At 36.1% G+C, this 25,099-nt stretch overlaps 1 protein-coding gene and 1 long non-coding RNA gene across 7 annotated transcripts in view; one reads left to right on the top strand and one right to left on the bottom strand.

Moving 5' to 3' along the window:
• Positions 1 to 25,099, bottom strand: part of NT5C3A (5'-nucleotidase, cytosolic IIIA) — a 55,173-nt gene that overhangs the window by 2,028 nt on the left and 28,046 nt on the right. For 2 of the 6 annotated variants that reach the window (XM_077856253.1, XM_077856254.1), the window contains exons 2-8: positions 15,457 to 15,511; positions 8,353 to 8,451; positions 6,315 to 6,384; positions 4,781 to 4,827; positions 3,975 to 4,060; positions 2,462 to 2,551; positions 182 to 344 (exon numbers count right to left, since the gene is read on the bottom strand). In XM_077856253.1, coding sequence (XP_077712379.1) covers positions 182 to 344; positions 2,462 to 2,551; positions 3,975 to 4,060; positions 4,781 to 4,827; positions 6,315 to 6,384; positions 8,353 to 8,451; positions 15,457 to 15,492 — 591 coding nt within the window. In that variant the 5' untranslated portion in view covers positions 15,493 to 15,511. Of the gene's footprint in view, positions 1 to 181; positions 345 to 2,461; positions 2,552 to 3,974; positions 4,061 to 4,780; positions 4,828 to 6,314; positions 6,385 to 8,352; positions 8,452 to 15,456; positions 15,512 to 21,246; positions 21,351 to 25,099 lie in introns of those variants that run through there. The other 4 variants (XM_077856251.1, XM_077856255.1, XM_077856249.1 and 1 more) reach the window with 4 other exon arrangements.
• LOC144288613 (uncharacterized) lies at positions 18,946 to 21,578 on the top strand. Its single transcript, XR_013356574.1, has 2 exons — positions 18,946 to 19,371; positions 21,254 to 21,578. It is a non-coding gene; the product is annotated as an uncharacterized LOC144288613 (long non-coding RNA).

Here is a 25,099-nt window from a genome sequence, read left to right as displayed (position 1 = left end):
AAGAAAAGCATATTATTTTTAAAACATGGACATGTATATAACACTAGGAGATGATGAGTCCCACAGTAGGCCTACTGAGTGACCTAGTTTAATGAATATACATTAAATAATAAACACATTTACATGATTAAATATATTCAGATTTTAATAGTAATTATGAAGAATGATTTGCTGTTCTTACATTGTCATCAAAATCCATGAAGTTGGACACTACTGTGATGTTTGGGTGATAAACGCCAGCTTGATGGATCACCTCCTCTAGTATATCACCAATACCAGCCGAAAATATGAACACAGGGATACCATATTCTTGAAGTTTATCAAAGAAATTCTCATACCCTTCCCTGCAAGATGGAGGTAGGAACTGATTGTTAAAGAGGAAAATATATCTCCTTTTCACCTAGAAAAAAAAAGTAAAACATGTCTACCTAATTCCATGGCTCATTTATATTCCCTTTTCAGATATTCCCGAAAAGCATGGTTATCCAAGTCTATAACACTAGTGCAAGATTCTCAAACAGTTAACTCTTTGCATTCCTTTTAATTTTTTAAAAACTATTTTTATTTATTTATTCATGATAGACACAGAGAGAGAGAGAGGCAGAGACACAGGCAGAGGGAGAAGCAGGCTCCATGCAGGGAGCCTGATGTGGGACTCAATCCCGGGTCTCCAGAATCATGCCCTGGACCGAAGGCGGGCGCTAAACTGCTGAGCCATCTGGGCTGCCCTCCTTTTAATATTTTTAAGAGTACAAATTAGATGATTTAGATTCAAATTAAATATGGATATAAGTCTACAGTTCACAGTTTACAGCATTTAACAGCAAATAATGAACCACATCTTGAAAAACCAGACCCTGAAAAACCCATTTAGGGTGAACTGGTGAATTGGAGCACTTCCTGCTTGCCATCCTGCTCAACTACTTTCTCTTAGAAAAGCAGAGGAGGTAGGAACTGAGCTGCATTCTCTTTACATCTGGCATCTCTCCTACCTAAAGTGCAGCAGCTGTAGGTAATATTATTAATCTAAGTTTCTTTCCTTTTTACTCTTCCTGGGTTACAGGTTAAGCTACCTACAAAGGTATAAAATACTAGCTGTCCTCACATGCTTTCTGACATATGCTTCCTCTCCTCCTCCTCCTCAGAAGTAGATCACCTTAAAATGTAGCATCCAAAAAAAAAAAAGAAAAAGAAAAAGAAAGAAAATAGAAAAAAACATGGCCTCATCATATTTACCTAATGAGTTGAAAACTGTTAGAGGTGGTAACAGAAGAAGCTTAAAAATATTTTTATCTTATCATTCATGTGTTACAAATATTTTTGTTTGCTAAATCATATTTCCTTTCCTAGAGATAGTTTTCAAGGAAGTTTGAGAATACAGAAAGTAGATTCATGTAACTTCATAAACAGGGTACTGAGCAAAATATTTTTTTCTTGATTTATAAACTTTTTTTTCTTGATTTATAAACATTCTTTTTATATTTTATGTCTTTCAAAAGTGGTGTTAAAAAATTTCAAAATGGGGATCCCTGGGTGGCGCAGCGGTTTGGCGCCTGCCTTTGGCCCAGGGCGCGATCCTGGAGACCCGGGATCGAATCCCACATCGGGCTCCCGGTGCATGGAGCCTGCTTCTCCCTCTGCCTGTGTCTCTGCGCCTCTCTCTCTCTCTGTGACTATCATAAATAAAAAAAAAAAAAAAAAAAAAAAAAAAAAACCAATTAAAAAAAAAAATTTCAAAATGGTCTTGGTTTCATAAATTTCTAACATTGGTCTTGAATTTCTTTTAAAGTATTATTTATTTAAGAATCTCTACACCCAACATGGGGCTTAAACTCATGACCCTGAGATCAAGAGTCATATGCTCTTCCAAATGAGCCAGCCAGGTGCCCCTACTCTTGAAATTTTCAGTGTGGAGAAAGGAAATGTAGATTAGAACTTAAATTTCGGGGTGTGTGAGTGGCTCAGTCGGTTGAGCATCTGACTTAACCTTAGTTGTGAGTTCAAGCCCTGTGTTGGGCTCCACGCTGGGCATGGAGCCTACTTAAAAAAAAGAAAAGAAAGAGTTTTTTTTTTAATTTTATTTTGAAGATTTTATTTATTCATTCACGAGAGAGAGAGAGAGAGGTAGAGACACAGGCAGAGGGAGAAGCAGGCTCCATGCAGGGAGCCTGACGTGGGACTCCATCCCAGGACTCCAGGATCACACACTGGGCTGAAGGTGACGCTAAACTGCTGAGGCACCCAGGATGCCCAAGAAGAAAGAATTTAAACTCCATAAAGCTCTTATACCCTATACTAGGATCTAATATGTCGTTCTAAATTCCTTACCTCACTCTGTTCTGTGACAGGTGTCATATTTCGGCTGTTTTTATATGCAATATAGTTATAGATTATTTTAATAAAAACAGATACTTAGAATACATATATAAGTCTACAGACAATTAACAGCCAAGAAACTTACTTGAGCATAACATCAGATTCTGCTACAATTTCTTTAAGTTTAGCTTTTGGTAAAGCCTGTTCAACAAGCAAACCGTGTGATTTAGTATACCTGGAGTTTATGATGAAAGAAAAAGAATTATCAATTAAAGCAAATTAAAACTATCATCTTCATTAAAAAGCATTCTTCAGTGACAGATAATGCAGTATTTCATTCATCATACTTTGGACTTAAATTTCAGAAATTTAAATTCATCGCTAATGAATGTATGTCCTATGTGTCTCAAAATGTAATAGAACACGTTCTTACTGCATTTCCCAGTTCTCTCCAAAGTCTCAGTTTAAATCTGTTAATAAGATAAAGAACGGATACTACATGTAAACCTTTCCTCAGTCTACAGATAAGGAGGCATAATCATTTCTCTGATTACAAGAAGAATTAGAGCAAAGCTGTTTGTTTCATGTGTTTGTAGTCTGAATCATTGTGAAATACCTAAGTACTGAAGATGCTAACCTAGTGACAAGTTTGATATATGGATGCTTTATAATCATATCAAAACACTTATAATCACTGCATCTCAGTAAGAGACCTTTAGAACCTCTCCACCTGATATCCAGAAGCCCTTACACTTACAATATTCCTAAGTGACCCTCCACTCTCGGTCAGCTCCCCTCAGGTTAGTGAACTCTGCCAAGGAAGCTTATATTATTGCTAGAAAATTCTCATTACTGGACAGTCCTTTTTTTCATTATGCTGAAATCAGTCTTCTTGAAACTTGCAAGTCTACTCCCAGCTCTGTTTCCTCAGGTATGTGGCCTCAATCCAACTTTTCAACATTTTGTAGCATCAACATTAAGTGTGCAAGGTATTCAGGTTAGGTCACAGTATAAGGAAGATAAATAATATCAATCCTGGTCTCTTAAGATTCTAAAACCACAGTTGTTGCTTCTCAAATAACAGCTTTCTCATTTACGTGAAATCTTCCCCAAATGGAATGGTTCCAGTTCCTGGGACTTTCTTAGTGGGCTCCTCTGGCACATTCTAAGTTTGTCAACATGTCTCTTAAGAGCATTCTCTCTAGACTCAACTTCAGTGTGGTCTGCTTGGAAGGCTGCATTTCCATTAATGCAGTCAGTACCAGGGGGTCCATTTCTCAGCAACTATGTCCACCTGTAGGCTCCTACTCAGTTCACAGTCGATTTAAATCCCAATTCTTTTTCTTTACACATTCAGCTACATTTTGTCCATATACTTAAAAAAAAGTGCTTGTTTTTAATTTAAGGCTTAAGCACAGGATCTTAAATTTATCCACACTGACCTTCATCTTAAAAAAAAAACAAGACAAAACAAATTCTAGACTGTTAGAGTGCTTAGAAAATTATAGTTCATTTTGTTATATTTAATCACTGCTCTAACTCACTGGATAATTTATGCATCTATTATATACAGTACAGGGGGAAAAGAAGCCATTAGTTGTAACTGCAATGTTATTTTATTATATTTTTAACCCTCCCATTGCCTGATACACACTTACCATTCTACCATATAGGGATACTTCTCTTCCATGGTAAGAACAGGATCAATTTCAATAGCATAATATTTTTCCTTTAGTTGCAGTAACTAGAAATAAATGAATAACTTAATCATGAGGATGACACACTTGTCCTTCAACTGCTTAGTTTTACAGAAAGCAAAATGATGTAAACAAATGGTTTCCATTAACTGTTGTTGAAGATTAGAGCATGAGTACCTAGCTAATGCATATATCAAGTGAAGAGATCTTTGTTGATCCAGTTTACATGTAATAAAATATATCTGCAAAAAAACTCTTTTTTTAAGTACTTTCTGGTTAGCAATTCAGCGAAACTGACTAATAATCAAATTATTAGTACAAAAAAACCCTTTTGTTTTCATATGAAAGTATTAAATTTGATTCACCTTTGGTGTCCTGTGTGAACACAGACACAAACAGATACTTAAGGATAGAAGAGAACTGAGGCAACATTCTAGTTAATTTAAAGGAGCAAAACCTACACAAAACCAAAGTACTTTTGTTTTAATGTACAGCCGAAGTTAGGACACCAAAATATTTTGATAATCAATTAAAACTTTTTTATGTAAATTTTATTGTTTTTGTTAAAAAGTTATTTTTTTCTTTAAAATAATGTATACTGTATATAGCCCACACAATAAAACTAACATTTATTCAGTGTTTGCTATGTGCGATGTATGGTTAGAGGCACTTTATATCCATTGTTTGTGTGAATGAACCTGAAGAAATTCTCAGGCAAAAAGGCTAATGAGGTCTCCAAGTAACTCTGCATTACTGTTAGTATTTACCTTTTTTCGACATTCATCTGTAACCAGCTTACTGTTGTCAATGACATCTGAAGAGTGAAAGCAAACTAGCATTAAAAGTAATATTCTGATTGATGCTACCACTACTTTAAATAACTTACTACTTTTCTTTTAAGTTTAAATGTCAAGTCCAATAGCATGGACATTACAACTCTTGGCCTAAGTGCTATAATACACGTGGCATTCCTAGAAAAATCTAATGGTTTTAAAATCTAAACTTTGTTTTGTTACGATTTTATTCATGAGAGACACAGAGAGAGAGAGAGACAGAGACAGAGACACAGGCAGAGAGAGAAGCAGGCTCCATGCAGGGAGCCTGACGTGGGACTCAATCTTGGAACTCCAGGATCACGCCCTGGATGGAACGCAGGCGCTAAACCGCTGAGCCACCCAGGGATCCCATAAGATCTAAACTTTGGATCTAAAGCTTTTTTCCTACATTTGAGAGTATTTCATTAGAAATTCTTCAAAGAGTTACTGGGTCAAAAGGTATGATTTCTATTAGTTTTAATATAAATTATCAAAATGATTTCTCAAATTACATATGCACCTCCAGTAAATGAGAGGCCTTATACCACTGCTTCTTTGTCAAATTGAAGAGTATTATTTTTAAAACCTATTGCCAAGTTGGGAAAACAGAAAAAGTATCTTATCTAGCAACACGTTTTAGCTTGATATTTATTTAATCACTCTTAAATTTATATATCAACAATAAAGAAATTCAGTAACATTCTCAGAAAACCAGAGTGGTTGATAAATGCTATTTCTTTAGGTTAATCCAATGTTTATTTATTTATTTTTAAAAGGATCCATGGTTAAGTGGACTCTACATGTTTCTTTTTTTTTTTTTTTAATGATTTTATTTATTTATTCATGATAGACACAGAGAGAGAGAGAGAGGCAGAGACACAGGCAGAGGGAGGAGCAGGCTCCACGCAGGGAGCCTGATGTGGGACTCAATTCTGGGACTCCAGGATCACGCCCTGGGCAGAAGGCAGGTGCTTAAACCGCTGAGCCACCCAGGCTGCCCCTAATCCAATGTTTAAAATCCATGTAAATATTTCTTGAACAAATAATGAACCGACCACATTTGGAGAAAAATTTCAGAAGTCTTCAATCTGCAACCAAAACCATACTTGAAAATAGCCATTTTGGGCAGCCCAGGTGGCTCAGGGGTTTAGCGCCTGCCTGGGCCCAGGGCCTGATCCTGGAGACCTGGGATCGAGTCCCACGTCGGGCTCCCTGCATAGAGCCTGCTTCTCCCTCTGCCTGTGTCTCTGCCTCTCTCTCTCTCATGAATAAATTAAAAAAAAAAGAAAAAAGAAAAAAAGAAAGAAAATAGCCATTTATATAACATGGGGGGAAATCCTCAAAATATAAAAAGAAAAAGGCAGGTTTTCTCACTTTCAATGTCCAAATAGAAGAAAAAAACCTCAATCTCATAGATCATTATAGGTAAGAAAAGATCTTAAAATAAGAATTACTTTCATGAATTTGCTTATGAATGCACACTTACAATGACATGTTGGGCATCTTTTCCCTTCATAGGAAAATCTACTCAGTGTCATATCAAAGTCTGTTATTATCTGTAAAGAAAGGGAGAAAGATATTATGGAACACACAGCCACCAAGGCCAGACATGTACTGCACCCGTTCTGGAGGTACAGGACTATGCTCAATCCCTGACCTGTTCCAACCACCACCCCCACCCCCGCACCTACAGGTCATTCTTTCTGCATTCTGTTTTCTTTTTTTCTTTTTTTAATTTTTTTATTTATTTATGATAGTCACAGAGAGAGAGAGAGAGGCAGAGACATAGGCAGAGGGAGAAGCAGGCTCCATGCACCGGGAGCCCGATGTGGGATTCGATCCCGGGTCTCCAGGATCGCGCCCTGGGCCAAAGGCAGGCGCCAAACCGCTGCGCCACCCAGGGACCCCATGCATTCTGTTTTCTAATGCAGCTCTCTATTGAGAACAGCAGCCCTATCTCCTGCAACTGCAAATTCCTGTACTGATTAACCAGATTTTATTTGGTGGCAATGCTAGGGTATCACCTTATAGTTATGTCCTGAGAATCATCTTAAATTACACAGTGATACCTTAAGTGCCCTAGCATTGTCGCTGATTAACTGATATAGAATTTTGCAGTTGCAGGTGATTGGGCTAGTGTTCTTGATAGATATAAAATGTTGCACAATTTCAACCCACCTGGTCAATGTACAAAAATACAGTGGAGGCAGTTAAACTCTATGAAGCTCACAATTAAAAAGAAGGAGACTCATATACTACAACATGGGAACCTTGAGGGAACATTATGCTAAGTGAAATAAGCCACTTACAGATGGAAAAATTATGATTCCACTTATGTGAGCTATTTAATTAGTCAAACTCATAGAAGCAGAATAGAATGGTGGTTGTCATTGGCCAGGGGTTGAGGCGAGAAGGAAATGAGGGGTTGCTATTCTATGGTTATACAGTTTCAGTCATACAGGGTAAGGAAATTCTAGAGATTGGCTGTATAACAATTCACATAGAATTAACAATACTATATGCTTAAACATTTATTAAGAGAATAGATTTCATATTACATGTTTTTACCATAAAAATCCCATTTGTGCAAAATAAACTATATGAAGTTCTTATACTATTACATTTGTTTTTTAAAAAAGGATTTATTTATTTGAGAGAGAGGGAGAGAAAGCACATATGTGGGGGGCGGAAAGCAGAGGAAGAGACTCTCAAGCAGACTTCCTGCTGAGTGTGGAGCCCAATAGGGGACTTGATCTCAGGACCCGTGAGATAGCTGAAACCAAGAGTCAGCTGCTTAAACCAAATGAGCCACCCAGATGTCCCAAAACTATTACATTCTTGATTTAACTTGCTATTTAGGTAAACTCTAACAATGAATGAATGATACCGACATGATAGTTTACCAGTTCTTGAAATTTAGGAGAATGGGTTAAATACTTTTCTCAAAGATGTTTTAAAAACATTTAAAAAATAATTTTTTTTTACTGAATATCCAGATTATTAAATTTGCATTTAAGACATCCCTTTAAAAAGAGAGAATTAAACAAAAAATCAGTTACCCCCTAATAAAGCACATCTTAATATGAACTTGGTTTGAAATTTGAATTTGAACATTATTGTTTTATTTATTTTATTTTACTTCTTTTTTTTTTTCTTAAGTAGGTTCCATGCCTAGCATGAGTACAATGTGGGGCTTGAACTTATTAACAACCCTGAGATCAAGACCTGAGCTGAGATCAGAGTCAGATGCTCAACCAACTGAACCACCCAGGTGCCTCAAATTTGAGTATTTTTTTTTAAAGATTTTATTTATTCGTTCATGAGAGACAGAGAGAGACAGAGAGAGAGGGGGGTAGAGACATAGGCAGAGGGAGAAGCAGGCTCCATGCAGGAAGCCTGATGCGGGACTCAGTATCAGGATTCCGGGATATTAATCAGATTTTAAGCAAAATATGAAATGAATAAGTCTCTCTGAACATTAAAAATAAAGACTTAATCATAAAGACTTCTTGATAATTATTCACCTGAAGTTTGGCTGCTCCTCCCTTAATAAGACCACAGATAATTTCTTCCACTCTTGCAGGGTTCTTGATTCGAACTGAACTTCTTTGGAATTCAGGCATCTAAAAGATAAAAGGAAGTTAATTAACTATTTTTAATCCTCTTTTCCCAGGTTCTTTTGATTCTGAGAAGAAGATTATATTAAGATGTAAAAATGTTGAGGTATTATTTTTTTAAAAAAACAAATCATATCAAATTACCATTTATACACATAAAAAATTTGGAAGCACATCAACAGTTTCCATCTGGAACATTCAGACAAAATTGTATTTGTAATATATTATCAGAAAGTATAATTCTTCTAATTATAAAAATCATGCATGGTTACCACAGAAATAATAGAAAAAATATAAAAAGAAAACATGGCTAGGAATTCTACTACCTGAAGTAAATAAGTAAACATTTAAATTTATTTTCCATTATTTTCATTTCTATGATTACAAACATGGATGTATATGCACATAGTTTATCTCATTCTCATATATTTTTTCATTTGACTTTTAAAACAATATTATTTCATACAGTTATAAAAATGAGTTTAGCAGAATTCATTAATAAAAATAAAGCCCTAGAGTGGAATGGAGAATAACTGAGCTTTGTGATAAAGAGTTTTCTTATAAGATCTTTCTGCTTAAGGGGTGTCTGAGTAGCTCAACTGATCAAACATCCGACTCTTGAACTCAGCTCAGGTCTTGATTTCAGGTTGTGAGTTCAAGTCCTGTGCTGGGCTCCACACTTGGCATGGGGCCTACTTAAAAAAAAAACCAACCAACCAAATACCTTTCTGCTTAAGATTTAGCGTACATATTTACCTCTTAAAAAAATGTAAAAAAAAAATCTTAGCAGAAAGGTAACAAATGTTACATGAATATTCCCCAGAAGTGTATCTTTATACAGGTAATTAAAATATATTTTAAATAATTTAAGTAATATTATATATTATATATGTAAATATATTTAACTTTATATTTAAATATAAATATGTTTAACTTGAAAAGGTGCTTCAAGATCTTTGTTACTTTATTGTACCATATCCCAAATAATTTCATTGTTCTTGGCATAAATTTTACAACAGATTTATTTCAAGTTAAGATAACTACTAAAAAGTATGAGACCACCAGCATGAGACTCTTGATCTTGGGGTCTGGAGTTCAAGATTCAAGTTGGGCATGGAGCCTACTTAAAAACAAACAAACATGTTAGAACACCTGGGCTTCAGTAGCTACTAGGCTGGTTTATTCAGGATTTAGTGCTCCTCAACAATTTAATGTTAAATATTGTTTCTTTCTTCAACCCTATCACAGAGAGAATGAAACTGATCAGAGTAAAATGCACAGGCACAGTGCTCTTACAGCATGTGTACAAGAAGACTGGGGGGAAGGAGATTATAGGGCATTTGATAGCTTCACAGTATAAAAGACATTAAGGTTCTATACTGGTTTATACCCAGTAACTTTTATTTACTTTATATGCTTTTATTCTGGGTATGCTACCACCGTTTTTAACATACTTTATGTGTATCACAGACATGGTTATGAAAAATTTCCTAACCTTATAGCTCTGCTCCAAGAGTGAGCTGAGTCTCTTGGAGATTATGCTGTCTCTGCATAATAGACAAAATTAGAAAATTGGAAAAAGGCTAAAATGTTTTCCTAAGACTGAAAGATAAATATGGAAGTGTATGGGAAAGAGAAATGCTAACGTTGAAATTTTCTCCATGAATGAAAGATGCTACCATACACTTAATTTTAAAAACTCATATTTAAATAGCATAGGATAACCAGCAATACAACTAGCTTTTATACAGTGATTCTTCTAAGTTAACTGGACTTTAAAGGTATCAATAGAATAATGATTATCTAAATATTTATTTTACAGCAATTTTTCAAAAGATGATAAAAGCATATGGCACTTATTCCTACATTCCTTTTCTTCATTCATCAATCCATTAACTTGCTTAACAAATATTTACCTGTATCTACTTTGCATCAGACACTAGATGCCAGGGATATGACGATTAGCAGTTACAACGTTTTCCTGTTGAGTTTTAGAAACCTTAGCTGTTTTGGAGTATCACTTCTATAGCTCCCTTACAAATACCTTAACTAGTTAAGTTCATCTCCAAACAATTAAATTCTGCTCCTACCTCTGCCTTAACTGGCAGATGCATAGTAATTAGCATATGTTTGACTTAATAACTAACCCATTACCAAAAGCAACAGAAGATGTTTGTCACTATATTTTCACCAAGAAAATTAAATATTTTTTCAGTGTGTCCATACTGACAAAGATGTCCTGTCTCATGCAAATCATATCCTACAATACATTTAATTAATTAATTAATTTTTAAGAATATTTTATTTATGAGAGACACAGAGAGACAGAGGCAGAGGCACAGGCAGAGGGAGAAGCAGGCTCCACACAGGGAGCCTAACATGGGACTCAATCCCAGGACTCCAGGATTACGCCCTGGGCCGAAGGCAGGCACTTAACCACTGAGCCACCCAGGGATCCCCTACAATACATTTAATTTAAAAAAAAAAAAAAAAAGAACACCCATAGTTAAATAGGATAGGATAACCTGTTTCAGATGATGGATAGGAAAATATATCAAAGTTACTTCAAAGTATGCTGGTTTCCACTAGGTTAACAACTATCAGATTGGATTATAATATCAATAGGGCCTGAAAGACAACCAGGGGCTGGAAGCATTGATGTACAACATGAATGTACAACAGCCATTCATTTTCTGATAAATAAGCAGTGAATACCCAAATAGCACCTGAGTGAAGTCACAGTGATAAAACAGTTGAAAGAGCAACAGAGAGCATGATAGGAAAGCAAACACAGGTACAAGAAATTTTAAAATGATAATTATAGCTGTTTCGGGTTATATGGTCATATATTTACACTGCCCCCTCCCCCCACCCCACCCCCCCGCTTCCATGATACACATACAATGTCACCAAAGTATATCATAAATACTTCTCAGGAACTTGAGATGTTGGGTATTTTACTCAAATATTTTAGAATGTAACCTAAGAAATGTATTTTTACAATACAACATGAAATGTGTCAAAGAATGTCAGAATATCAGAACATTAAGAAGTATACTGCAGGCATATACATTTCATCATACATCATATACTTTTGTTACCTCCTCAGATCCCTTTTTCTGGATTCCTCTTGGACAAAACCACACTTGTTTGGTAGTACTTAAAATAATGATACTTAAAGTCTGAAGGGCAAGTGATTTTGAGTAGTCGGAAACTTCTCAGTTCGATTACAGCAGAATTTTATGGTAAATAAACAGGGGCTAAAAATGTCCATCATGGGATCCCTGGGTGGCTCAGCGGTTTAGCGCCTGCCTTTGGCCCAGGGCGTGATCCTGGAATCCCGGGATCAAGTCCAACATGAGGCTCCCTGCATGGAGCCTGCTTCTCCCTCTGCCTCTCTGTGTCTCTCATGAATAAGTAAATAAAGTTAAAAAAAGATAAAATCTTTAAAAAAAATTAGCCTTAAAAAATAAAAATAAAATAAAAATGTCCATCATTTGCAAACAAAAGAAAATAAATTCATTTTATAAAATGCTAAAGGAGCAAAGCTTTCCTGATAAGAATCAGAGCATTTTTGGTTGACTAGAGCTAAATCTGACTTAATACGAAAGATGATTAACAAAACCCTACGATACATATATTCTGGCTGTAAAATGCATTTGTGCAGATGGAATGAACTCCTAATCTCATTAGTCTACTTCCATCACCAAAGAGCAATGATTTCTGGGGCACTTGGGTGGCTCAGTGGTTAAGAGTCTGCCTTTGCCTCAGGGCGTGAACCCGGGATGAAGTCCTGCACTGGGCTCCCTGCATGGAGCCTGCTTCTCCTTCTGCCTGTGTCTCTTGCCTCCCTCTGTGTCTCTCATGAATAAATAAAATCTTAAAAAAAAAAAAAAAAAAGCAATGATTTCTGAAGAAGTTGATTTCAAGGTTATATAGTTTTATTCACAACTCTACAACAATATTTGATTATTTGAGATTATCTTGCAGATATATTGAGACAGGATATCACAGAGTATCTGCGTGGTATAGTCACAAAATTGTCCTAATAATGTTTACCTGTATTTCTCTGAAAATGGCCCACATAAACATTAGTTTAAATGACCTATGGGCAGCCTGAGTGGCTCAGCGGGTTAACGCCGCCTTTTGGCCCAGGTCACGATCCTGGAGACCCGGGATCAAGTCCCACATCGGACTCCCTGCATGGAGCCTGCTTCTCCCTCTGCCTGTGTCTCTACCTCTCTCTCTCTGTTTCTCATGAATAAATAAATAAATAAATAAAATCTTTAAAAATAAATAAATAAATGACTTAAGGATCTTTGTAGTTCTCAGGGGAAATATTTTTTTTTGTTTTCCGATGTTCATATCTGGTCCAAGCAAAAGACTTCATTAACTACGTTGGTACAGAGGAGTGGGGACTACAATTTTCATGTACTTACATAAAAAGTACAGATCCAAAGCCACCTATTCAGATTGGTATATTCACTCACATATATGGATGATTCTACGATTTATTTAGAAGATTATGCATTACTAAAGTGTAGTGATAGCCAGTTCTCCCTGCCTACCACATTTTTGTCTCCCCATCTCCACATTAAGGGAGAGTAGGCCAAACTCATTCATTCAACATACAGTCATTAAGTATAAGGCAGCTCTGTAAGATATACAAAGGTTTTAGTAAGATAAACATCTTAAACTCAAGGCACAATGTACTCTTACATGGATTGTAATACAGGAGCCCAAACAAGTAATACATTGCTCAGATGTCCAGATAAAACGTAAGAGGAACAGAAGAAACTGAAATTACTTCTGCAAGGGCCAAAAGAGGAAGAGCCAACTGAGTTAGGCTTTCAAAGAGAAGCAGGATTTGTATATGCTGAGATCATGAGCCAAAGTTCAGGGTCAAATGTGGGAAAAAGATAAATAGCTCTGCCTAGAACTTCAGTGTATGTGGTGGAGAGAGATTGTGTGTGTAAGGTATGGAAAGAGATTTGGAGCCAGATTATGAGAAGTTAAGAACAACATCTTTTTTTTTTTTTTTTAAGATTTTATTTATTTATTCATGAGAGACACAGACATACACACAGAGAGGCAGAGACACAGGCAGAGGGAGAAGCACCCTCCATGCTGGAAGCCCGATGTGGGACTCAATCCCGGGATCATACCCTCAATCCCTGATCATGCCCAAAGGCAGACGCTCAACCTCTGAGCCACCCAGGTGTCCCAAGAACAGCATCTTAAGGAGCTGCCAACTTAAAAGATATACCAACATTTTAGAAAACCAAACTCCAATTTAAAAACTATGCAACTTAATGCAATGATAGAAAATATAATATACATATATATATGTGTATATATTTATGTACCATTTAGGGGCTGGTTTTCCTTCAACAGTCTCTTTGTGGGTTAACTACAGTGCTACTTACTTCCAAAGAGACATGTTAGAGATGGGACCCAAGTAACACCCATGTACATGGTAGGACATTCCTACATCACTTGTATTCATTTTGGTTAAAAATCATCAACTCACACACACACACAAAAGTTTAGATTCATGTAACTTTATATATCAGAGATAAATTTCAGTGTTAATCATGCAATGGAAGCAGAGATCACGCTGATGTATTAAGCTGAACCAAATGAAACTGCCAACGTTGGACTATTCAACATAAAAACGCACAGCAATTTCATATGTTCCATCCTAACAGCAATAACTACATTGATGGCAGCTTAATCAGCACTTTGAGGCATCTTTCACCTCCTGTCACAGGCTGGTTGAGGACAGCTAAGCTGAACAAGAGATTTATTAATTGTGATACAAAGCTGTTTGCATGCTAAGTCATGTTCTGGTTTTTGGGCTCAAATGAAAAGAAAACTAGAAAGAAAGAAGAAGAAAATACAAGAGAAGAGAAAGAATGGCAACAAAACAACAAAGAGAAAATATAAGGTGATCATGGGGGCAGTTGTCCTCTTTAAAAGAGAGGGAAAAATTGTGATTTTTAGGATTTTACCACTGTGAATATGGAAAACAGATATAATTTTTTCTACACATACAAATAAATGCATTTGCATAGTTAAAACACTCACTAACATAACATGAAATTGACATTTACTGAGTGCTTACTGTGTGCTATTAGGCACTTTACATACTTTTTCATTAAATATGAATAAGAATATTTCATTTACAAGATGAATAAGGTATGAAAATCCAATGTATGCTATGATGACTATAGTTTATAACTGTAACTATAACTATAACTCTATTGTATAACTGAAATTTGCTAATAGAGTAGAATTTGAATGTTCTCCATGGCCCCCCACCGCCAAAAAAGGGTAAATATGTGAGGTGATGGATGTGTTAACTAGATGGGGGAGGTGATTCACAATGTATATCAAATCTCACATCATCACACTGTACACTTCAAATATCTCACAATTTTGTTAGTTATATCTCAATAAAGCTGGGAAAATATGAATAAAACACGAGTTTGGTGGTTTCATACAATTTCTTAAAGGTGAGATTGTCACCCTCATTCAAGGGTATCACAGCTCTTAAAGACTAAATTAACAGCTGAAGTCAGTTCTGACTCCAAAGGCTATATTCTTCCTTCCTCATTCTAATGGCAATAATGCAATGAACTCTAGTATTATACAAGAAGTTTTTAATTTTAAAAATTTAAACATTTGTCATTTTAATTCAGAAGTTATCGCATCTCATGCTATATAATTTGTGTTATTGCTGAGCAAGGAAAATTTAGCACAAAAAGGAATGGGGTAACCATTTTACATGCTGAGAAACACTAATACACGTATTTCAAGCAAAAAATTTTTTTCTAAGGTAAGGTGAAATCCAATTATACAAACAGTTGAGGTTCTATTGTGTATCAAACACTGTGAAGAAAGACCTATATAAAGGTACAGTCCCATAATTAATGATCTGTTTAGAGACAAAGGTAAAAGTGGTGAAGGTTCACCATTAATAAATGGAACTGGAAATACTCAAATACCCACCATTTTCACATGTACAGCAGAATCTTGATTAGGCATTTCTTGGTTATCCAATCTTCTGGATTTCCCCAGGTGATGTCACAGTAAAAGAGAGAGAAAAAAAGTACACGTGACGTATATATATTTCAGGCTGTTCCTGTAGGTTAATGACATAGTAAGGTGGTATTTCTGGTTTGACATAAATACGAAGGCACCTCTATTTCTTACCTAAGAAGCTCAGCAAAGATTTCCTCTCTGTCTTACAAACTTTGGAGTTAAAAATTTTGTATGAAAAATTTGCGCTCTCCTATAGGAACTTTTCTTTTTAATAGTGTTTATTTTTTTAAAGATCATTTATTTATTCATAGAGACACAGAGAGAGAGAGAGAGAGAGACAGACAGACAGACATACAGACACAGGCAGAGGGAGAAGCAGGCTCCATGCAGGGAGCCTAACATGGGATTTGATCCCAGCTCTCCAGGATCATGCCCTCGGCTAAAGGTGGCACTAAACCGCTGAACCACCCAGGCTGCCCTGTAAGAACTTATAAAGTGTTGGGACACCTGGGTGGCTCAGTGGTTGAGCGTTTGCCTTCAGCTCAGGGTGTGATCCCGGGATCTGGGATCGAGTCCTACATCGGTCGGGCTCCTTGCATGGAGCCTGCCTCTGTCTCTGCCTCTCTCTCTGTGTCTCTCATGAATAAAATTTTAAAAAATTAAAAAAAAAGAACTTATATAGCATTGATAAGATTTAAGTAAAGAGTTAAAGTGAAGTTTGTAATTGTAAGAAAAAGCTTTATTTACAAGAATATTTTATCAACATTTTCTCTACATATAAGGATGAAGTCTGTGGGAAAATTATGTAATATTATTACTGAATCAATGAAGGAAGATATGAATAGAACATAAAGAGAAACATAATGCACATAAGCCAAGTTTAGTCTTCAATTTTCCCATATTAAACTCTAATTTTGTGAAATGATGTGACTTCTATCTGAGTTAGTATCTGAATCTAGCAGTGTCTGGCCCAAAATAAGTACGTGATAGTTTTTTTTTTAATTTTTTAAAAATTTTTATTTACTTATGATAGTCACACAGAGAGAGAGAGAGAGAGAGAGGCAGAGACACAGGCAGAGGGAGAAGCAGGCTCCATGCAGGGAGCCCGATTTGGGATTCGATCCCAGGTCTCCAGGATCGCGCCCTGGGCCAAAGGCAGGCGCCAAACCGCTGTGCCACCCAGGGATCCCAGTAAGTGATAGTTTTAATTAAACAATCATTTTATGGGTTTGGGTGGGATTTATACATATCAATTTGTTAAACCAAAAGAAGTAGTTTAAAAAAAAATCTCAATAAAATAAAATCTCTTATCACTATTCTTTTCTCTCTCTCTCTCTTTTTTTTTTTTTACTATTCTTTTTTCTTTTTCATTTTTGCAGTATTGATCTTAGGGAAAATTACTTACTTTTATTCCTCCATGACTTTACTTTTATTTTAGACTAGGTAAGTAAAATTTTTTAAGAAAAGCAGTTTTTAAAAAGGGCAACTTTATTGAAATGGAAAAACAACTTTTTCTTAAGAGTTGGACATTATAGGGGTGCCTGGGTGGCTCAGCTGGCTCAGGTCAGGATCTCAGGCTTGTGAGATCGAACCTTGCAACAGGCTCTGCGCTCAGTGTGGAGTTTGCTTAAGACTCTCTGTCCCTCCCCCTGCTCTCTCTCTCTCTCTCTCTCAAATAAATAATCTTAAAAAAAAGTTGGACATTAGATCTATGTTCTTTATAATTAAAATGTATTATAGCAGATACATAAAATGTTCTCAAAATCTAAAATTCATTTCTCCCCTTGCATTTTAAACGCATAAAATTGGGAAATGTCTTATAAAAAGGTATTCCTGTCCCCCCCCCACCCCACCACTAAGAAAAGCTAAGTCTTATAATTGATGGCATCTTAGAGCTGAGTAAGCAGTACTTCCAAATAGTAAGATAACTCAATTTTTCACATCTAAAAAATAATCTAGTATCTACAGAAGTATTTATTTATCTATATACTCTATATAACTCATAAGTACTTTGATCACTACCCCTAAAACGTAATTGTAGTGGTGGTTTGAGAGTTAGTAGTATTTTATTATTTTATTTTATTTTATTTTATTTTATTTTATTTTATTTTATTTTATTTTATTTATTGTATTTATTTATTTTTATATAGGAGCCTCCGGCCCTTGGAGGCCATGCTGGGGGCGTGGCTAGTCTTTTATTTTATTTTTTTAAGATTTTATTTATTCATGAGAGACACAGAGAGGGAGAAGCAGGCCCCATGCAGGGAGCCTGACGTAGGATTCGATCCTCGGGACTCCAGGATCACACGCTGGGCTGAAGGCGGCGCTAAACCGCTGAGCCACCGGGGCTGCCCTGGTTAGTAGCCTTTTAGAGGATTGTAGTCAAATTAAAGTAACCCTTCCTTTTTGTCAATCCTTGATCTTGAACAAAGAAGATGCCATAGAAGTTGTTTACAAATCTGTTTCTTCAGGGCACCTAGGTGGCTCAGGGGTTGAGTATATCTGCTTTTGGCTCAGGTCCCACATTGGGGTCCCTGCAAGGAACCTGCTCCTCCCTCTGCCTGTGTCTCTGCCTCTCTCTGTGTCTCTCATGAATAAATAAATAAAATCTTTTAAAAACAAACAAACAAAAAAAAATCTGTTTCTTCATTTACAGGAACCAAAGCATACAATATGCTTATGGTTTTCCTTTGATGTTTACTATCTGAACAGGGGTCTATATTTCTCAGAAACCACTATTTAAATAAAACCATTTTGGGATGCCGGGGTGGCTCAGTGGTAGAGCATCTATCTGCCTTTGGCTCAGGTTGTGATCCCAGGGTCCTGGGATCGAGTCCCACATATGGCTCCCCATGGGAAGCCTGCTTCTCCCTCTGCCTGTCTCTGCCTCTCTCTCTCTCTCTGTCTGTGTGTGTGTGCCTCTCATGAATAAATAAATAAAATCTTAAAAAAAATCAATCAATCAATCAAACCACTTTATCAGCTTGGAAAAGAGGAAGAAGAATGTGGAAAAGTACTATAGAGTTTGCAGAACATCTGAAAAGCCCAAAGAAAAACAATTCAAGCAGTGCAGAATACATTTTAATATCTGGGAATCTCAAATCTTGTTATACAGAGCCAGGCAGCCCAATTCCTGTTCCCACCACCACCAAGTTTGGCTCATTTATGGTTATGAAGAAAAATAGAAAAGAGGGGGAAAAAAATCCACCATCAGTAAGTAAAAAAGTAACTGTCTTTCTCATAGTCTCTATGTATTTTCTTTAAATGAAACACAAACAAAAACAAAGAGTCATCAGAAATTTGATAATGGCAAATTTTAGGGCATTATTTTTGATAAACTAATAGTTCATGGATACTATGCAAATCTCAACTGAAGGTTGGCAATCTGACCAGAATGTATCCTTGTTCGGGGATAATATCACATAAAGTGATACTGTTGTTCCAACGCAAAAATCACCCCATTGTCTCTATCATTACAAAAGTGTCAGGAGTAAGGCATAAATGCCAGCATTCTGGCACTAATCTAAGGAAGACACTGAAAATTAGGGCAGGGTATTTTTAAACCAATAGACTTGTAAACCTATACTTGGTATATAATGTTCTGGCTCACTTTGCCAGCGGTCATCTGTTGCAGATGCTTCAGGAGAAGGGCTGTTGGAAACAACACATCAAGTGTAGAAGACACATTCAAAAATAGAAAATGCCAGCCTTGGAAGTATGAACCGTCTTCATAGGAAGTTTTGAAGTTTTAAAGTCTTTGGAATTTTCATGTCGACTAGTAAGCGTGGAAATGGGAAAAGAATTACTCTGTGTGCTTTCACTATGAGGTTAAGTGTTCATTACACAGAATATGTAGGACAAAGCTAAAGACGGAAGCAAGAGGTAAGAACTTGACTGGAATAGCACAAAGTTGATAACAGAAAAGTTTTAGCGATTGTGGTATCTATCTCCTTCTGAGATCATTAACTTAATCTTGAAAAGATGTTAATCAAATCAATGACTTAAAATTTCTATGTCTACATGAAAAAACTTTACTTGCCTTTATCTGAATGCAAATTGAATATTTTTAAATATCCACCTGACTGTCTTATGTGAAAGTGAGAAAGATTATGTTCACCAATATCTTTGGCTTAAAAAGTTGTGATTCTGCTTCAATTGTGATACTTGCAGAGACAGTTACACTACACAACAATAAGGTAATGAAATTTTGAATGGTAAACTGTACATTACTTACATAAGAAAAGGGCACGTATTACTATAATTTGGACAGGGTACCAGCAACGGTATTAAACTTCCAAATGAATCCATTTTTGTTACATTTTTCCAGCAACTGTATTACTTGACCTAAGCTTATATTTTTAATAATGACACTTTCTTAGGGTGATTAGCACAAGAAAGATCAAACATAAATTTGTCATTTCAGTAGCATTGTAAATCAGTTTCTTGGAGCATTTAAATAATTCTCCCTAATTAGACTTTTCAAGGCAGCAGTGAGAAAAAACAAAAAACAAAACCCAAACTGAAAAGTGAAACTTTCTCAATACACACGTAAGACAAAAATGAAACTGAATATTCTCAGGTCTTTCCTGAGCCTGTTGGGCCGAAGAAGAAAAGATAGGAAGGGAAGAGAAGGAAATAAAAGAGAGGAAAAATAGATTTCAAAGGCTAGTTATTTAAAAATTGGCAATTTACACCACTTTTCTTAGGCAGTAAAACTTGGCTTCTTAGTCAGAATTTGATGGATACTTAAAAAAACACATGATTTCAGAACTTAGAATTTATTCATATATCCTCTCCACCCCCACTGTCCTAATATCTAATAGCATTTTTCAAGCGGAGTAAACCAAGACACATGGAAATTAAGTAATTTATACTGATTACACTTAGGGCACTCTGAGTTCTGTCCTTGAATTTGTCCTAGAACAGCAGCACAGGTGGTAAGCAATATCTAGAGATGCAGGGCTTGGATATAGACTGCCAATAAAAACCAAATAAACTGTTTACAGAAATGGTCTGCTGCATTATCTAATTTTCCTCATTAAGAAAAAAAAACTATAAAAAATAAGGTAAATTCAATTATTTAAATCTAAGCCACAACATTCTAGGGTTTTATAGTAATATATGTTTGAACCATAATTTTCTTTTTTTTTGAACCATAATTTTCAGTGTACAATTCATTAAACTTTAGAGACTATAATCCAGCTTTTATCAATTCATAAAACATATCATATAATCCTATTCCATAGTATCTTAGATAAAACGCACACGCACAAAATAAAAATTAATTATTACTAGGCATTATATATGATTCCAAGGCATAATATATGGTTCCCAGTCCTAGGGACACAAATTTATGTGGCAATCAGCAAAATCAGTCACAGAGCAACTAAATGAACAACAAAATTGGATCTTACAGTGTTTTTTTTTTCTTTGAGATTTCTGAGGGTACATTGCTTTTTCTCAATATTTACATGTGAAACAAGAAGCTCTGAAAATTAGATCCTTTAAACTGTAATTTCTAAGACCCAAGACACTGCAAAGTTTTACATATTCATATCTTTGTAAACTGTGAAGTTTTACATTATACTGCTTTATTCTATTTTTATTTCCTTAATTTGTATTTTTATTTTATTTTATTTTTTTTTTTAATTTGTATTTTTAAATGCCTAAAATTTCAACAAGATACTGAGCCAAATAAGGGTCAGATAAAGAGAAGCCAGAGAAACTTCTTTGTTGACATGAGCTGTACACACTTACCCTGCAGGTAACCGGACGAGCTACGCCAGCGAAAGAAAATTCTTCCTGTCTGAGAAGCACTAATATAGCACAAGGTGCACCCGAGGGCGGTTCCAAAAGCCTTGGCTAAGCTCTATGCAAAAATGGTCTTGTGACGCATTACTACACAGTGCTTCATTATGCTCTGGGTGACACTTGCTAGCTCTGAGCTACTCACCGGCCAGTCTACAGAAAATGATCAATTGAAATAATGTGACAGTTAAGAGAAGGTAAATCTGTATTATTAGAGCTGGCAAACAGCTCTGCAAGAAAACTGGAACTTCCATATTAATACTTAAAATACTCCCCTTCCTAATCCTGTTTTTTGGTTGTCAGTGTACTTGTGGTATATGTATCTTTCTGTATGAATATTATATTTCAATACAAAGTAAAAAAAAAGTAGGTTTTGTTTGCTAGGGCCTGGGGGGAGGGGAAAGGGAGCCATTGCTCAATGGGGACAGAGTTTCAGTTTGGAAAACGAAGAATTCTGGGGATGGATGGTGGTGATGGTTGCACAATGTCAGTGTACTCAATTCCACTGAATGGTACACTTAAAAACAGTTAAAATGGCAAATTTTATGTTGGTATATTTTAGTCACAACTTTAAAAAAGGTTACCTCATTTAAGACACAGGAGAAAAGACATGATGCATGTAAGTGCGGTCACTAGAATGTTAAGAGCCTTTATTGATTTTAAGGTTTTTCTTCATATTGCCTACACTGTAAATTTTATTTGCTAAAAAAACCTGAACACAAACAATGAAAACTAAGTTTTAAGGTTAGAAGATTGAAAATGTTACTTTCCTGTTAGAAATAAAAACAGTGAAACTGTTGTGAAGAAAAATATTTTTAACTTTTAAAGAGAACCAGGCTTGCTTTTAACCCGAGTAGCAGGCTGCAATATGCAAATACCATATGTCAGGGCCTGATAGTTAAGTTATGCTACGGGCTCTCTGGGAAGCTTTATCATTAGGAACACGAGGAGGCTACACTTACATAAATATTTATATCTGCCTTTTCTCTTTGCTCAAGAGAAAAATCAAACCCACATAGCATTTCAGTAGTCAAACTTTGTGAAGTAGCATACTCTGTTAAAAACAATGCAAAAAAATGTTTAAATGATTTTTTCAAAGGTCACTAGCAAATTATCCAAACATGGTACCTACCAAAGGTTAAAAATTTGGCACTGCTGTCTTATTTTAATAAGATAAGAAGACTTACAACAAAACATTCCTCTACCAAGAAAATCATTTATATTCTACTAATAGAGGCTCAAGGGCTACCAGGTGATCCTTTTTGAAAATACGCCTGTATTACGTATGAATACGATGACTTAACTGTCCTATAATATATTAACATAAGTAGCAATGATAAGAATTTTAAAGCTAGCACTCAGAAAGATGACTCAAGATAAATCATTCTTAACAACATAAAGAATGCTGGAGTCAGAGTTGTTTTTTGAAGAGCTATTTAGAAATATTATTATAAGCTTCAGAAATATACATTCCCTTTGACATATCAATTTTATGTCCTGAGAATACTAACTTAAGGAAATAAGGCAGTACACAAAGATTTAGTTGCAAAGATATATTCTATAGACTTTTTTTTTTTTGAGGCCCAGAGTGGTGCCCAACACAGAGCTCAAATTCATGACCCTGAGATCAAGATCTGAACTGAGATCACGCGAGGGATGCTCAATTGACGGAGTCACCTAGGTGCCCCATAGACTGTAAGCAACCTAAATGCCCAATATCTAAATGTTCATTAATATAAGAGAGGTGAATATATTGTAGTATACACATAAAATACAAGATTATACAGTTCCCAAAAATGATTATTATAAATAGCTAAAATTTATTGTATGTTTACTATGTGTTAGGTACTTCTAAGCACTTGACATACTTCATCTCCTATAACACTCATAACCCCAGAAGGTACGTGCTATTATTATCCTCATATTTCAGGTGAATAAATTAAAGCTGTAGCTGAGAAGTAGCAGAAATGTATTCAAACTTTCTGACTTCAGAATCCATGCCTGTAAATCAATGGGTGGGGTCTATGAGATGGATATTTACAGATATACTCAGGATACATGATCTATTGAGAAAAAAGTTATGAGAGTATCTATAGCAAGAGTTCAATTTGGGGGGAAAATTCTTTATACAAGCATTGGAAAGTCTAAAATAGAATATATATAAGACAATATCAGATGGTATTAAGGGGCTATTTTTATTATTTTATTTTTTAAAAGATTTTATTTATTTATTCATGAGAGACACACAGAGAGAGAGAGAGAGAGGAAGAGACACAGGCAGAGGGAGAAGCAGGCTCCATGCAAGGAGCCCGACGTGGGACTCGATCCCGGGTCTCCAGGATCATGCCCTGGGCTGTAGGCAGCACTAAACCGCTGCGCCACCGCGGCTGCCCCTATTTTATTTTATTTTTTATTTCTGAGTTTTATAAAATGAGTTCCTTAGGAAACAGAAAATGGCTTATTACAAACATTACAGTAGTAGCATCAACCATGTCCATAATCAGAAAAGTAAGTTAAAAATAAAGTAAAACAACCAGAGTCAATCATGGGTGGATAAATTGAAACAGTACTTCTAAAGTGGAGACAGAACAAGGAATTCAGCCAGTTGGCTCTATAACAAAACAAAATACAGCATGAAAAGAAACTTGGCTAGTATGTTATCAAGGGGGTGGAAGATGACTTTGGCTCTGCGGGTGTTCTGCTCTGCTAGCCCAAGGAGAGAAGAAAGGCAACAGGAGCACTGTTCCCTGCTTACAGGGAACTTCTCCCACAAGATCAGTTCCACCCAGTGTGCATATGTGCTTGGGGTGGGATGGGATGCCTGGTGAGCAATCCTTTCAGGAGGGACCAACATTTTTCAAGCCCTTTTCTTACCCTCTCAGAATCCCAGAAGCATGCAATGGCCTGTTATATACTGTGGGACCAAGGGCAGGCTGCCCTAAAATGGCTCACTTTAACATACAGATTATTTTGAGTTAAAAGCAATCAAGACCTAGCAGATTTAGGAAAAGCTATTTACCCTGACCCTCCCACCCCCCAAAAGTGCCTAAAAAGAATTTAGATAAAGGACCTGCTCCAGGAAGAGAGCTATCCCCATAGATAAATACATTATGCTATGAATTAGGTATAGTAGACAGAGAAGAACCTAGCAAGGCCTCTTTGATCAAAGCCCTCTCTTGGTCCCACCGTTTCTAAGTGACCCAACATATATTTGTTTACCAAACACTCTTTTTCATTTTTCCTGAGGACTGCATTCCTTCCCTTTGAAGACCCAAACCCCTACACCCCCTTCTCCTTAGTTCAGAATGACATACATACCTCATTTTGCCTGATAGTCTTCAGAAATTCCATGTCTTTGTGGATTCCCTATATGTATGCTACTAAATTGGATTTTCTCCTGTTAATCTGTCTCATATCAATTTGATTCTTACTCTAGCTAGAAGGACCTTGAGGGGACAGGGTGTTCTTAATCCCTGACAATACATTCTATTTATTCAGTAAAGCTTTATGAGAAAGAGAATACTTCTCTTATTTATTGATAAGGAACCTAAGGTCTGGAAAAGTTACTACTAATGTGACTATTCTTCTCATTATATCATGCTGTTTCTAAGCAATGATATACACATAACTTACATGATAGGGCTAGAGATGTCTGTGAATAAGAATAATGTTTTGAGGGGTGCCTGGGTGGCTCAGTCGGTTAAGCGACTACCTTGGGCTCAGGTTGTGTTCCCATGGGCCTGGTATCGAGCCCTATGTCCAGCTCCCTGCTCAGCGGGGGAGTCTGCTTTTCTCTTACCCT

The sequence above is a fragment of the Canis aureus genome, chromosome 18 (assembly GCF_053574225.1).
Source record: "Canis aureus isolate CA01 chromosome 18, VMU_Caureus_v.1.0, whole genome shotgun sequence".
NCBI lineage: Eukaryota > Metazoa > Chordata > Mammalia > Carnivora > Canidae > Canis > Canis aureus.
This window is presented reverse-complemented; position numbering and strand designations above follow the sequence as displayed.